This window comes from Daktulosphaira vitifoliae, unplaced genomic scaffold (genome assembly GCF_025091365.1).
Source record: "Daktulosphaira vitifoliae isolate Bord-2020 unplaced genomic scaffold, ASM2509136v1 Scaffold_1, whole genome shotgun sequence".
NCBI classification, from domain to species: Eukaryota; Metazoa; Arthropoda; class Insecta; order Hemiptera; family Phylloxeridae; genus Daktulosphaira; species Daktulosphaira vitifoliae.
The window spans coordinates 59850645-59867185 of record NW_026099572.1 but is presented as its reverse complement, the minus strand read 5'-3'; the positions used below and the strand labels follow the sequence as shown (position 1 = coordinate 59867185).

General features: G+C 37.1%; 1 protein-coding gene across 2 annotated transcripts in view; it reads left to right on the top strand.

Annotated features, from left to right (window-relative positions):
• The window catches only part of LOC126894414 (protein hedgehog), an 85114-nt gene that overhangs the window by 65524 nt on the left and 3049 nt on the right, over positions 1-16541 (top strand). The window contains exons 1-2 of one of the 2 annotated variants that reach the window (XM_050665438.1): positions 10277-11099; positions 13294-13543. In XM_050665438.1, coding sequence (XP_050521395.1) covers positions 11028-11099; positions 13294-13543 — 322 coding nt within the window. In that variant the 5' untranslated portion in view covers positions 10277-11027. Of the gene's footprint in view, positions 1-10276; positions 11100-13293; positions 13544-16541 lie in introns of those variants that run through there. The other variant, XM_050665437.1, reaches the window with a different exon arrangement.

Genomic DNA, 16541 nt, shown 5'->3' with positions numbered 1-16541 from the left:
CCCATTAACGCTGGCATTTTCAAATACGACCTTCGCTTTTTGTGTATTTCACGAATGAACTCTAAAATATAAGTCTCTCGTCTCGTTATCACCTTGACCCAAATGTAATCATCCCCATTCTCTAGTATGCCAAGTCCATGAATATCTATCGCCAGGGGTTCTAGTCGCAAAACCATCATGTCCTATTGACATGCGTCTTCTTACCCTCGACTACAAAGCGGGTTATCGCATCTTAATGAACCCGAATTGTCATTATCGCCGTTACATTCTTTATCGGTTTCAACGATAACGTTATCGACTATCGATTTTGTTACATACTTTCTATAGAGAAATTACATAAGAGTGTTACTACGAAAGCGAACACGCTTTATTCAACGATAAACTAATAATTGTAAGAGAAATGGTTTTAGCCATTGAGTTATTGTTATTAGTATAACGTATGTCCGTACTGTTACAATTATGGGGAGCTATTTGGGTGGTATTCTGATATTTTGGTCGAGTAAAAATTATTTGCATAAATCATAAAACCCATTGAAAGGTTTTTGACTTTTTTCAAATCTCACCATCTGAACTATGCTGACAACGTGAAATAATTTGTTGATGTTCGTGTAGACGCCAAGTAGTCTGGAAAATGTATTTCGAGTTATTACCAGATCTGTCTCTGCGCATAATTATTCGACAACAGTGTTTACCGATATCGATGGTTTTTTAACCGATCCTCGGAGAAAACTTTTTCATATCATGGTCCGTACGTAATATTATTAGCAAGTGTGTAATATAACACCTTGGAGTCATTCAGGTCAAAACTGTATACCGTAGCATTGTTCTCGGTTCAGTAGAAGCACATATATGGCATAATATTTTGTATACATGTGCCTTATCAAACGAAATGAATCGGAAAAAAGATAAACCCTATTGTTTGAATGAAATTAGGTGAAAAAATGGTTGGAATTCGCAGTAGACGGCAAAACAATTTTTTCTTCCCGTTCAATTGTAGTTATTTTTTTTTTCGCGTATACAACAATTCATTAATTATAAATTATAAGTATACTTCCAAATTAAAGGTTACGCGTTTATGATGTTATAAAATATTCGGCTCGTGCCCACGTTTGTGTCTAGTCAACAATGCAAAGCGACAAGCCGATAACATTGTTATTACGCGCTGTTTGTTCATTTGTCTGTGCTGCGTACACGATGTTCATTCCTTCTTTGTTCCGCCAACGTGTATCTATCGAGTATCCTTCGAAGCAAACACATTTACGGCTGTCCGGTCTCATTATTTTACTTTTTTTATTGGCGTTATGCGTTGCCGACGCCGCGCGTGCTTCTTGCTGCGTTCCTCGACCCTTAGTTGCAAAGGACCCAAACACAAAGTCTCACTGTTGCGAATCTATAAGAGGATAATAAACAGAAATTACATGATATCAGTTCTTATTTGTTAAGTTGCTGAAAACATTTGTTGTGTATTAAATTGCGTTTTGCAAAAGCTTTTTATTGTCTCGACTGTGACGAAAAAACAATTTTCTTAAATGATACTAAACTATATCTTAAACTGTTTTCTATTTGATGTATATATAAAATAATTGATTACATCAAAAAACTGTGGATAATTGATCTAAAAACGTCTCTACTCTTTGTATAAATTTTCCACTAGAAAGCGAAAACAAAGTGTGTAAAATGTATTCTCGTTTAACTACCAATACTACAAACGCTGATAATTAAAAGTAACTGAAAAGCCTGTTATAGCGGTTGATATCAAAAGTAAGCTTTCTAGAGTAATTAATTCTAAATTTAACTCACTAAATGCTATATATTTTTACTGTATAGTGTAATTATATTTTTTCAATTAAAAATAATTTTAATGGATTTTTTTAACGATATCAGTTACATATATTTAAGCAATGAAATAAATCAAAATGAAAAACGTGTATCCAACATAGTGTTATATTCGTAATTTCCTTTTTTACTTAGTAGTAACTATTAATCATTCAATTCGTTGGTAATTTTTTTACACCTGCACAAAATATTTCAAGAGTTAAACAATTTACGTTAGTGTACAGCTACTACGTTCTTGACGAATAGACACTTTTCCATTGTTAATATACTCTCTATACGCGTGCATTACACTTAATTAGCACATTGTTAAACAAATGCAGATTATGGACATTTACTGTATCGTGATACTCGTGTCCGGAAATAATTAATTAACAAACGTTTTACCTATATTATAAATTTACCATTGCTTATTAAGCATGAAACGACAAGTCGTTACAATTTTTATACTCCAATTATTTTCTTTCCTGGTCATACCAGTTGAAAATTACTAATCATCATTCACGTTTATTGGATAATTTCTAGATTCGTATCTTAGTTGGATGTATGTTAGTTTTCCCTTCGACCATTGCTGCTTTTACCGTCCATATTGGACAGTACAATATAACCTGCCGCCTCCTCCATTCTGGTTTGGCGTACCTGTAGTACCTATATTATGTACTAGTGCTGCAAGTACTGATACAGACAAGCGAACAGGCGTGGGCGTGGGAACGGCTGCGCGATAAATCGTGGCCGCGTCGCACGCACGCACGCGGATCGATGATCTTCGCTGTCGTAAAAAAAAAAAGGAAAGAAAATAATAATAATAAAAAACCACACCAGAGAAGAACCGGTTGCCTCTTCCTTTCCCCCGTCGTTCTTGTTCCTTTGAAAGTGGCCGTATACGCGACGGCGGCGTGTATATTAGCGCTCAGGATTCATGACCCCCTTGCCATCATCATCAAACACCACCGTCTCGTGTTGAGGGGGAGGAGGGAAATCGATACCGCCATCTTGACGGTCACGAGTTAAACACCTCTAGCAGTCAAATAACATACAAAATACTATCTAAGTAGTATTCTTTTCCTTCGTCAACACCATGTTATGTACTTTAAATATATATTATTTTTTTCTTTCTCATACACTCGAGGGATCCCCAATCTTACGGTAATCGATGAGCACTGAGATACCAAAAAATGATTCCCATGACCGTGTATATCATTAGACACAAATAATACTTAATGCGCTTGTTATTGTTTTTTGTTTTCTGTCGGGTATCGCTTATATGTTTTTCATTTTACCAATATTTATTTCGAAAGTTCTTTAAAAAAATAAAAATTCTTAGTTGAATAACTACTCCAGTCATCCTAAATAAAAAAAAATACTATTATGTTTTGTCAACGGGCGAATTCCAATTAAATGTTTGATTTATAAGTCAACATTTTGGAGAGCATGTACGTTCAACTTATACATGCATGCAATTTTATTTTAACCATTTCAGGTAGGTACAAAATGAATGATTTTCTTTGAAAGGTCGATATCTTAGTAGCCGGAAGACTACTACCGTTGACTAGAATTTGACGGAAAAAAAATGATTTAGTACACATTTCTTACACCGCAGTCAGACACTGTTGAATAGATAAAATAGTAGTACTCCTTCATCTTCACAATTCGATAATAAATGCCGTTATGACTTCCTGAAAAGATGCTTGAAAAAATTTAACAAAAAAAAGAGACCCACACCTTGGTCCCTTTTTCCGTTGGGCAATGTGGGTGCTACCGAAGAACTACCTTAATAAAATATTCTAAGCTTCCGTTAGTTACATTACAACGAATAAAATACTATGTATCCATAATATTTCATTTATTATGTGGAAAAGCCGGCGGCTTAACCTCAACTGACAACTCGCCTGCTACAATGGTCATATTTTTAGGGATTTCTTCAGTTTCAGGACAAATTTAGTTATTTTTAATAAGTTATAATATTTAAACAAATGGGTATATACTTCAGAAAAAAATTATTTTTAGTTTAATGTTATTGGGGTAAACTTTATAATAAATTAAAATAACAAATTCTGAAATGCACAATTTCCGGAATACACTGCATTTAACAAAAAAATACATAGTAGTATAGCATACGAGTAAGTAATTGAAATGTAGTTTTCACTTGTATTCAATGTAGTCATGAAAAAATAAGACTTGTTTTTTGATACACGTCGTCATGACTTTTGGATGAGTTTCCAAGGCACTTCAGTATGTTCCATCTGGATCGAGTATTTTTCTTGACTCTCGGTAGGTGCACTGGTATGTATATTAATATCCCCAGTGGGCACGTCGATCGTGAAATTGAAATTCGATCCGTCACTCTTGGGGGGTTAAAGAGAAGAGGTGCAAATCAGCTATGCATTTCGTCTTTAAGGATGCGCGTATCGGTGCCCATTCGATTATAATGAAACATTATATATATATATATCGGCAAAGGGGCGAAGTAATAATAATATTTTCAAAACTTGGCAAACCTTAACAATTGTTATGATACGCCTTTAGTGCACACATCTTTCGTTCCGGTACAACAGTGTGTGTCCGGCCGGACAATGAAACGTTACGTGTTGGTCCCACCCGCTGGTCGGTCCGGTTGTTGCCAAAATGTTGTGACAATGCGTTTTTAAGGTCAGCTCCGATTTCTTACGGAACATTAATAAAATCGTGTATGACCTTCGGATGTGTTATAAAAACGACACTACACGGTTTTTAACTACCAACACACGACTTTTTTTTCCTCCTTCGTTGCAATCATATACTCTCGTGCGGGGAGGATATGGGCCGAGTGTGAGAGAACCGAGAGGGAGCCCTAAAGCGTTCAGCGATTATGCACGGTTCAATTGTACAGCAATGTGTGTGTGTATATGACATATTTTATCATTCGTTTAAATTTATCTTAAAAAAAAAAAAATCCTTCAATGTTATATCTGTAATTCTTGAGGTATGTTAACCGCTTGTATTTTGATCGTGATTTTTAATTCAAACACGTTGTATTAGGTTGTATTAATAAAACCGAAGATATCAATCTTGATTATTGAATATCTAAAAAAAAAAAAAATAATCAATGGACGCATATACGAATGTAAAAAAAAAAACATGTATTTTGAAATATCTTATTGTTACATGATACTTTCGACACCGCTCGGATAGTTGGTTATTTATTATTTTTTAAATACTTGCCCGGCGTCTGGAGATCAGTCGGGTGTTTTCGACAAAAGCGATTATACGATGCATCAATATTAGTTGACAGAATAACTAGATTGTATAACACAATGTCGAAGTATTAAAATTATAAATACGTAAATATTTATAATCCGACACTTTCACGTTTTTTATATTATCAAGTATCGCGCTCGCGGCTACAGTTTACTGAAATACTCTATTAGACCTATTGCTTCTTGTAAATTAATGTGTACAAAATATTTTGGTAATTCCATTGCAAATGAATGCCTAGAGAATATAAACTGACTAAAGTGACAGAATCTATCAGATCGCGTTGTTCCGCGCAGCGGTAACTTTGAGATTAGTTATTTTCATTTAATAGCATTCGACTAAGTTGAACAAACGGTTATTTTTTTTAATTAACATTCGTAAAAGCTATCTATTTCACGGTGTGCAATGTTAATCAGCTATTCAAAATATACGTATACGTTTTAAAACGATAATGCTTTCTCGGTAAATAATCGTACTTTTCACACATCACGATGTTACACAAGATACACCAAAAGTTATTAATAACTCTTCCTAACTAATTTGAACATTGAGATGCGCGTGTACAGACACAAGCATTATTATTTGATGCACCCGCGCTAAATATCCTGAGCAAGATTAATGACATTTTAAACTCGGTCGCGGATAACAGAATATGGTATTAAAAATAAAATAAAGCGTTTAAAGGTATTTATAACTATTGTTCTCTCTTATTAGACGGGTCATTATGGTAATGAGAAAGCGATTGTGGTTGCAACGTCGTTGTATATATTTCTTGATTTTTTAACCTACTCCAGAAAGCGTATGTATTATTTATATGTACTATATATATATATATATATACTCTTCCTCTGTTTCTCTCTCCCACATCGATGGCATTGGACGCACATTAAGGAGATGGTCATCTGAACAGTAAATAAATCAAACCCGCGGTGAATGGGGCAGCCAGCAGCATCAGCGACTGCGGCGAACAAACATTAGTGGTCAGAAGGGGTGACGGGGGCAGAGTGGTAAAAAACCCACACAAGTCGACCATGTAACAACTTGTAAAAAACACACCAGCAGTTCATTTTGTCAGACTCGGAATTCTAATTGTCGTCGGATACACAGACAGCATAAGTTTTTAAACGCGCTATTAAATACGCATTCCGTAGGGCTCTCTCGGGGGAGAGACCAGTTTACTGGTTACCGTACACTGACAACATGACATTTAAACAGCCATAAAACACTTTTTATTAATTCCCCAACAGATCCGTCACGAAAGATCGTTGTTGTACCTTGTTGTTTTTTCTTCCCTTTCCGCCCCCTCCACACCGACTCCGTATAATGTCAACTGGATTTTCTGTATTAGCCGTACATAAGCTCGTGTCAACACTATCAATTGTATTATTTATATATAAACAACCGCGGTGCCCGTACAGACGCCGTGAGTCGTGGTAATTACTGATTCTTTTATAGTACTCCGAGACCGCGTGGTAATTAAAAGAAAATAAATCCGTAGCCGGCAACTCGGGTGGGAATTTTAATTACACGTTTCTATAAAACATCATCTCGCGTTACCTTTTTAAGTATAACGAGTCTCCAGTGTACAGACACTCGGTCTCTGGCGAAAAACGATTAAGGAAATCAAGTATATTGTATACATAATGTTCAACTTATGTTATTAGTGTAATTTTTGCACGTACAAACATTTATTGTCTGTTCAATCGGGTAACTTCAAACCGGCTGATCGATGAATAATTAGAATTATTAAAAAATAATAATGTTGATTTTAATAGCTGGTCATTATCGATGATTTTATTTCAAATAACTTTGAATAATTACGGTTAACTTTACATACGACTTTATGTATGAATGTTTTTTTTTTATAATGCTCTTTATGTTGGTTCTTAATGTAATTATAGAATCAAATAAAAAATTTGTAAGGTAAACACATCAAAGTGCATTATATCAAACAGCTAAAAATAAATATTTCAAATTCAAAAAAAAATTATCTTAATCTCATATACACGAGCGGTTGAACACTTTTGGAAATTATTTTTTTTATGCTTTGGTTTATTGTATAAAATTAATATAAAATAAGTCACCTTATGAATACTCCAAAATTTATATTAATTTTAGTTACTCTATTTATTTTAGGCTATCGTATGAAATTTTATTCTGATTGTATATTTGAAAAATTCTCCGCCCCCAAAAATAAGTTTCAATTACGTTTATTTAACGCACATATATTAAGAAAATTGATGACATGTTACAGATAATAATGTTTGACAGTTATTCTATACTACGTGCTTATCTAAAAAAACGAGCATCATTGTTCACGTTTTTTTTAATTTTATACTATTCATAGCGAACGTCTCTCGTTTACTACTCTAAAAACAATTTAGACAAGCTACCGCTCGTTAATGCTTTTTATAAATTAGTTAAACTAATTTTATCTTCTGTTTTGAAAAATTGAATACAATGTACGCACAATTTAAAAGTAGTTTTAAAAATAGTTTTGGACCATAGTTAAGCATTAATTTATGCCTAAAAAAATGTTCAATGTATTTTTTACCTTCGCAAATATACTTTTACATGCTTACCAGTTTTTTGGTTGTATACAAATTACACTCGAGTTCACATACGCACAGATATTTATATAAAAATATCACCTTTTGCATCACTGAACTGAATAGACGTTTGGTAAGTTTAATACTCATTCTTAGCGCTACGTCTACCAACGACGATGTTAACTTGTTCTTATGTATCTCCAATTTCATGTATGTTTTTTAGATCCCGGGCTTATGTTAATCCCTACATCAAAATTTCATTAACGGATTTCTTCACCACACTACAACCCAATTTGACACGTCCTCGTATCACAATTTATTAGTATTATTAGGTGCGCCTGTCTGCCTCGTCCGTCTTCAAATATCTAGTTGAGTTTGTCAGGGAAAAAACTACCCCCGTGACACACGCAACATGTAAATATGATAAAGTAGACTTTGAAACGTCTCACGATTACAGACTCAGTGTCCAATATAAACAAATATAAATCTGAATGGACCGAGAAAACCCCTTTATTGTTACACGCATTCTTATTGAATGGATAAATCAAAACGTCATATTATTTTGGATTCATCGAAGGTGTTGGCTTTTTCGTGTTATACTGATGAGTTTCTTTGAATTCTCGATGAGCATTTGTGAATTCGTGACGATAACATAACACCGTTGGATTTGGTGAAGCGCCCGGCGCCAGCGGATCTGTGTGTCGGCTCTTTTTTCTACTCCTCGCGTTCATTTTCACACCTTTTTATCGTGTCTACTGTGAAAATCAGTCCAAAGTCACGTACCAATAACAATGCTCACATGCAATTTGGTGGCGACAGCGGTCAAGAGAAACGGTTCATTACACATAATGTGCAAGTAAATTAGGGTTTTGACACGTTGAGATTAATGCGCACATTACTTGTCGTCGACTGGGATTAAAATAACATGGCACCTATCCAAGTTGTTCTTTTATGATGGCAATCATTTGAGATTGATATGATACGTTTATGCCATAATTGTTTAATAACACGGTTTAAGTACATGCCTTGGAGCTTTCAGGAAGCCAAACTGTCCATGACCAAGTAAAACTATTCATCTGTATGGGTCTACAGACCAGACTAGCTCAAAAAAAAAAAAAAAAAATACATTTAATTTACGAACAAACAACTGTAACTAACTTGTGTTTACACAAACGCGCGTGTAAAGTCATTTAAAACGTTACCAGTACGTTGTGCATGTGATAACAATGCCGAGGGGGCAAAACGTGCTCAGACTGCTAGCAATAAAAAAAAGGAAAAAATGAGAGCTCGCTGACCTGTACAGGTCAAAGGCTATTCATTCAAGTACGTTTACTAAACTTCTCATTACAATTAATTGTATTGCTTGTACTTTTTTCTCACACGAGATGGAGTGTAAGTAATTATAATTGTTATCTATAAGCGTTAGTCTGGAGAAGATATTGTCATCTCTGACTGTCTACGTCAGAATGTTAATATTTACGGGTCAGATGAATTGAATCGGTACGGTAGACCACAATACATTCTAAAATGGTGTTAGATCACTGCGAATGTTTTAGAATATTACTCACGATTACATTATTAAAACAACAAGTTAAAATTAAAACGTTTTCTATAATTAGTCATCGTTATTGAACTAATTTGTGAATTTTTTATAATTTGCTCAATGTTCATTATGAAATTTTTAAATTTTTATTACTAACTTATTGTCCTGTTTAACTGCTCTGTCAGCGACGTTTACGCTATAGACGATTTAATTATATGTATTTTATACTTCGATAGATATATTATCAAAATAAATTATCTCTTCTTTAATTCAGTAATTGCGCTGACGTTCGTCGACAGATTCACCGTTGTACGCCCCAATCATTAAATCGTGGTAATTAAATTAAACAATGAATCTATCGAGTTATGTACTTTATAATCGAACACAAATGAGTGGTTGAATATGAGACGGCGACATTATGGGAATTTAAGAATATTTAAGTAGGTATACTTTGAAGTCGGTGAATTATTTTAAATAGAAAATAACCGGATTTAATTAGCGACCATATTTCAAGAAACGAGTAATTTATTTTTAAAAGTTTACTCTGCGTGCGAGAAAATTCGATAATTTTTTACTTTATATTAGACAGGTAATTTGTGGATTTTTATTTACACCCGTTAAAACCAATAACCTGTTTGGGCACGTTGAATTACGCATGCTATTTATTAATTATGATAATTTTACCATAAAGTGGTAAATTAGTGTATACGGGTTTCTTTGGACCACTCGAGTGTTTTTTTAATCTTTCATTAATCAACGGTCGTTTTCGTTTGGCGATTTCCTACGTGAAATAGTTCTTCAACGTTATTCGAACAAAATCATACAGACCGGAGTCATGTTAATGCCGCACTCTTATTATCATCCGTTGTTGATGTACAATTGTGTGATATGCCTATATCTTATATCCGGTTGTAATTGAACACATGACTAGATACTATGCTGACATACTTGATACGTCGAAACAAGTGAACGTTTTACATTGGCTGAACACAAGATGTTGGCCGATAACTGTTGCGATTACCTGACTAATTAATACGCGTCTGGTATGCGACCACTACATGTCATAGGTATACCGAATAGGGTAAAAAGCATCAGGTATGTTGTACAAGCTGTTGTCTGTACCGATCGGGTGTATCGATGAAACCCGAGACGGTGTTCGGAGGCCGACCGGGTAGCGTTCGACGGTCGCGTACACGGGGAGGACGCGTACAACGGCGGACACCCACTCGGCTGGTAATCTCTCATAATGGTATAATATTATTCGATTATAATCCCCAGGGGATCGTGTAAACGATAGCAACACGGTATTCGATGTTTTTCACCCTGTAGAGGTATTTTGAAAATTGATTTTGACAGCACCACGCGCGCCGCATCCGCTGTGTGCACACCGTTTTACAGCTCAAACATATTGCTGTACGTTACTGTTTATATTGCACAACGATTTGTTTCTTTTTTTTACCTTTCGACTTGTGGTGGTACTCGCGATTGAAGGTACGCGTAGTTCCCATAGTCTTTGATGTGCGCGTACAAAGAATGTTGATTTTTTTTCACTCGTAAAAAGGTTCGTGTAACTGTTTAGCTATGAATACACGACGATCGCCCAAAAAAATAAATACAATACCAAAAAAAAGTAAAAACGAGTTCCGAGTGAAATTGATAGTGATTCGGTCAATTCATTCGACACAAAGAGACGATTTAAACGACGTTGTATATTTTGTTCTGTCCGAGTCAAAAAATGTTATTAGCCCGCTTATTAGTGACTATAGTGAACGGTATAGTTTATCTGTATAAGTCGTAAAATAATATTTCATGTCAAATAAAATTTTTAATCTCGTGATCAGTAAGATTTGGTAATTTCAGTAACAAAAATGACTCTACTTTTTATTTGTACACATTTTCAATACATTGCAATTTATAAAACAGAAACTAATACAACTAACGTAAGTATAATTTTTCTATCTTTTTTTTCTCCAGTTATCTTGTAAAAATTAAGCAAAGACGATTGTTGCAACTGATAGCGTTTATGTTTCTCGCTAAAACCAACCTTTTCCTTTGATAAAACTAATTTATGGTTGCGATACCGCTATAAAGTCAGTATAACTGAAAAGTATTAAATTATGTTCTATAGGTTATCTTTAAACAAATCGATGTTATGCAACCCGAAGGTAAATTACATGAACGTAATGTAATACTGGCGAACGCGTGTTATCTTCCCTACTGTAAGCGCATAAAAAATATTTCTTTGTTCGTAATATATGAATCATTTTGCGCGAAAACAATAATTCGACAAGAAAACGAAACCTCCCTAGAAGTGTTTGTGTGTGAAACAGCCGCCGCATCACCTGTCTGTTGTGTAAGAAAAGTCAAAAGGCTAACAAGCCACCAACAAGGCGGTACGCGGGTGGTACAAGGCCCCCAGTGTTCATTGTGAGACGTACCGCGCGCATGTGTTTGTTGGTGTGTTGCGCGCGCGCGCCCGTATAGAATGCCCATTATATCAAATTGCTTGTCAAAATAAACCGCGCGAGGCGCCTGCAGTCCACAAAAGGACACCAACGACCAGCGGTGCCCTTCCCTCCGATATGACCGCGCGCGCGGTTATGGTGTTTTCAGTAACCATCTTACGGCCCGGACTCCGACTGCAGAGGATCCCACGGCAGCAGCTCGTTATGTTTCCACGAGGTACAGATTATAATCTTCGTCCGCCCGCTCACCCGACGGCAGCGTGCGTTCTTTATAGTCGTTATTATTATTATTATTATTATTACATTTTATATTTTAAGACAATGCTTTTCGGAATGCAGGCCCTGACACAAAATGGCCGCCACCTATTTGGATATATATAGTTTGGTGGCGGGGGCGATCGAAAGAGTCGGGTACAGAGGAAAATACCAACGTGCACCGGCACATTCATAAAGTCGGCGGCGAATTCGATTTTCTCCCTCCACCGCACCGGCACGATGTTCTTTTTCTATTCTTCGCATCGGCCCATCTCCATGTCGGTCGTGTGTGTGTGTGTGTGTGTGTATAAATAGGATTTGGTGTGCGCCTTACAGCGAGGCGGCCGCAGCATTCTTGGTTTTCTCGGCTGCTTTTGACCTCGCCGCCACATGTGTACCAAAGATATACGTTTCGCCCGCGGTGAGTCCCGAGCCCCGCCCAACGATGCCACCTCGGCACCCCGTGCTGTGCTGGGTGTCTCATCTTTTGTTTCCCGTCTGTTGTATCCATGATGCTGTCCGCGCCGCCACCACTGGCCGAACACATCATTGCGAAATGCCGTCAGCGATAAAATCACACTCCGGACAGGCTACCGGATGAACAATATATTATAAAACTTACAATGCGAAAATACTGCTGACTAATCAATGTGATTATTTAAAACCGTACGAGTTCACAATCTCCTTAAAGGCATAGTTACACACAATTGGACTTCCGTTGCATTTTTTCAGAAATCTAATCAAAAACGGTTCATTTCAATATCTTTTGTTTTATAAAACGTCCTAGTAAACGTCGAGCATTTAATTGTAATACTGACAGCACGACAACCAGTAATAATTCACGTTGAATCAATATGATCGTCGGTGAACTATCAAAGTATAACCGTGTGTATATCCGACCGTTTGGAAACGGTGTATATATCGTGGTTTTCAATTGCAGATGAAATATTTTGTCTAAAACCACAACTATTCTCAGTATATTTGAATTATAACTTTGTACTTTGCTATAATACTTGTTGGGTTTTTAACAGGCATAACTTAAAACATGCCGGAGTAACAATGATTTAGCTCGACTAGTATTTTATTTAACGACGTCCAAAAAGAAATAACTAGTTTTGGGCAATTATTGGATAAATAAACTATGAACATTATGTAGTAGGTATCATAAACATGCAGTGAAATTGGTTTGTTCGCATTGTTGTTTCCCATAAGAACGTGATGTGCACACGGCGGCTACAAATACCGTGTGCACGATAGTTGTCAATATTTATTCACTTTGTTCTCTCTCCGTCCAATAAACACTGCCATGTCTGCCGCTCGTGCGCGTATGCACTTAATTTGTACACATTTCCAAGGAAATTTATGATTTACAGTTGTTATTTACAATTAACGAATGTCGTATTTATTCTTACAGAGGTGTAAGGAGAAGTTAAACACGTTGGCGATAAGCGTAATGAATCAGTGGAGGAACGTCCACCTGCGAGTGATCGACGGTTGGGGAGACCGGTTCGGCGTGAGCTTGCACAGCGAGGGCCGGGCAGTGGACATCACAACGTCTGACAGGGATAAGTCCAAGTACGGCATGTTGGCTCGGCTCGCCGTCCAGTCCGGGTTCGATTGGGTCAACTACAGACGAGGATACATACACTGCTCCTGCAAATCGGGTAAGTCGACCAACAACATGGTCAACTGCATAAATTATGACGCGTATCGTTAGCCGCGACCGTTGCGCACGACAATAGCCCACACATCAACATAATTTTCCAATTTGTATTCGCTGCAGGCCATAAACAAGAATTTGTACGCGCACTTGCGTTGCCCCGTTCATCGGGTACGCACTAATGGAACGGGCAAACTATAAAATAGTCTATAAAAATATCAAATTATAAAAAGAACTAGTTCTCCCGCACGAAAAAATAGCGTCCACTTGTATTCGGTCACCCATCAAAGGCTTCGGAGTAAAGTTACCGTTTTATGAGAGACATAAAATCAACATATTTACTTGTATATTTAACACCCTAGTTTATGGACGTACGTCGTTATGTATGACATTAACACTTTAGAGACCCCTAACCATAGATTCGGCGGGCGAGTGAGATTTAAATGAGCTTTTGCTCCTAAAACTCTTCGACATCCCGCGGTTTCGGTTTGAACGCCAAAATAGAACTCGTCAAAAAAATAACTCGCCAACAGTTTTTTCCGGTAGGTGATCTCATAAAAAAGTTTTCGTCTACGTTGAAAAGTACACGCCATCAGGAATATTTCCTAAACTGTTAGTCCCGCGCGTATGTTATCGAAACCGTTAAGATTTATCTACTGTAGTATTTATCAATTAGTAATTTTACCATTTGAAATCATGCAAGACGTTTTAAAATAGCTCAGGAACTTTTATCAGTTGTTATTATGTACTTTAACGGCTATTGTCGTCTGTCAACGCGTTCTACCCAACTTGTGGTGGTCATTGAGTTTTTTGTTCATTGATTGTACACTTTGTCGCAACTACCAAGTGTTTTCGAGTGTGTCGGCATTTGGTAATTCTCGAATCATGTGCGTGTTGTGTGAGAAAACACTCGGCCGCACCATAAACAATATAGGTACGTCCCGTGGTCATCGTATGTACACAAACATTGTTCTGTATTATTGACTATCTAGTTGCTGTGTCGTGGGCATGCCACCGAACCGTGTGAACGGCCGGTGCTTATAAAATCCGTGCAAACAAACCGCGTCCGAAGCAAAGGGACTTGGTGGTCGGCCGCGACGGACAAAACAAACGTAAGAAGACAAAACCCCCGTTGTTGACTTGGAACAAACAGAATATATTAAGATTACTATTATTATTACAGTGCCTAACCGGCGCGTTAAAATATTCGGAAACGGTTTTCGACCGGCGCGCCGTTTCCTCGGGTTATTATTGCTCTTTTTGAACACGTCTCAGCGTCCGACAAAAACACCGCTCGCTTGTAGTCTTCACGCCGTTAAACACATTGGGACGTGGTCGAGTCTCATTAATTATTGCCGTTCAACCGTGTTAACCGCTCCATCTGATCCATCATGACTGATCGGGACGGCGTTAAAAATCCGACGGCTAGTCCAAAGAGCATCCGCCGAGAAAACATAAACGTTTTTTATAATTTGTCAATTCGTGATTTATCGCGAGCAGTGACGACGCGTTCGGCGAACTCATCTCCATCGATTTTGTTGCGTGTGGTCGCTTATCGCCAACCTTCTTTTTTTTTTTTTTGTTAATTAATCACAATCATTCTTTTGTTGTTAACATTCGACCTACATAATTTACAATATTGATTGCGCCCCGACGCAGACTCTGCGGTTTCTGCGCGAAAAATGATATTCTATCGCGTCCACGGTTTAATAAAAAATATATCACAATTTCCACTATGCGCAACGATTGCATTGTACTTGTAGGTAATTGTACGAGAGCAATCGATACGTCTAGCACGGCAGATGCACAGTAGCCTTCGAAGCTACAGCCGTTTGCTAGTCGGAATACATAACCTCGTCGCCACATGTTTGTTCATAATTTACAAGTTAAGCTATTTATAGTTACTATTTTAAAACAAAACTATAAACGTCGACCGAATTTTCAATAGAGACAAAGCTGTTAAAAAATTTTAAAAGATTATTCATACTTGTTCGTCTAGTAGATTATTATAAGAAGTGTTTTGATACTGTCGAAAGAACATAATTGTCATGTTTGTGAAATGTCACGCGAATTATATTTCGACGCATTTGAATTCATTGTTGTTTTTGACGACTAATGCGAAATGATGTAAACTCGGGTCTATAGATCTGTAGACTACTCGCGATCCGCGTTTGATCAATCGGATCTGTACTATTATGTTATTGTCGTACAAATTGTGTTACGGTTATGGAAATCGATATGACGTGGAGATTTTCTCACACGTCTCCACGATTTCATCGTGTTTATAACGTGTAACCGGTCAGGTCTTTGGGTTTTGCATTTCGAAACGCACTCTGAGCATTCCGTTTTCGGGCACAGCTATGCGGATCGGTGTCCGTCTTTCGTGTGTCACGCCAAGATCCGATTACACACACGACCACAAGTCTCCTCCGTCTACACGGCAACACACGCACATTCGGAGAGAGAACAAACAACGGGAACAAGACCAAAAATATTTCCCCTTTTACACAGTAGAGAGCCGTACGCGCACCGAATGAGTACAAAAGTATAATGTGGTGTTTTATGTAAACAAGACTCGTGCGGTGAGTGTAAAGCAAACTCCGGCACAAACTTACAAGGGATGATGGTGCATAATTTGTATCTTTTATTTTGTCCAAACATCAAATAATAGTCGATCGTGACCCGTCCAAAATCGAAAACCCACAAGTCCGAACGGCATATGATTAACCTTTCCTCTCGTGTTTTTTACCCGTACGGTGCGCATACACCTAGACGCTCGTGTAATGAGATGCTTAAACGGCATGCAAGTCCATAGAAATAATACCCAATGAAGGCAACGACGTCGTGTAACACTCTGAATACAATACATGCACCTCTTGTTTGTCTGCACAATATTACTTTCAGTTGTTCCCTCCGTTTTGTTTCCTTACGTGTATTATAGATGTTAAATCGTGATACCTAATTGTTGTAATTTGCATTTGGAAGAGTATCAATGTTTTGAT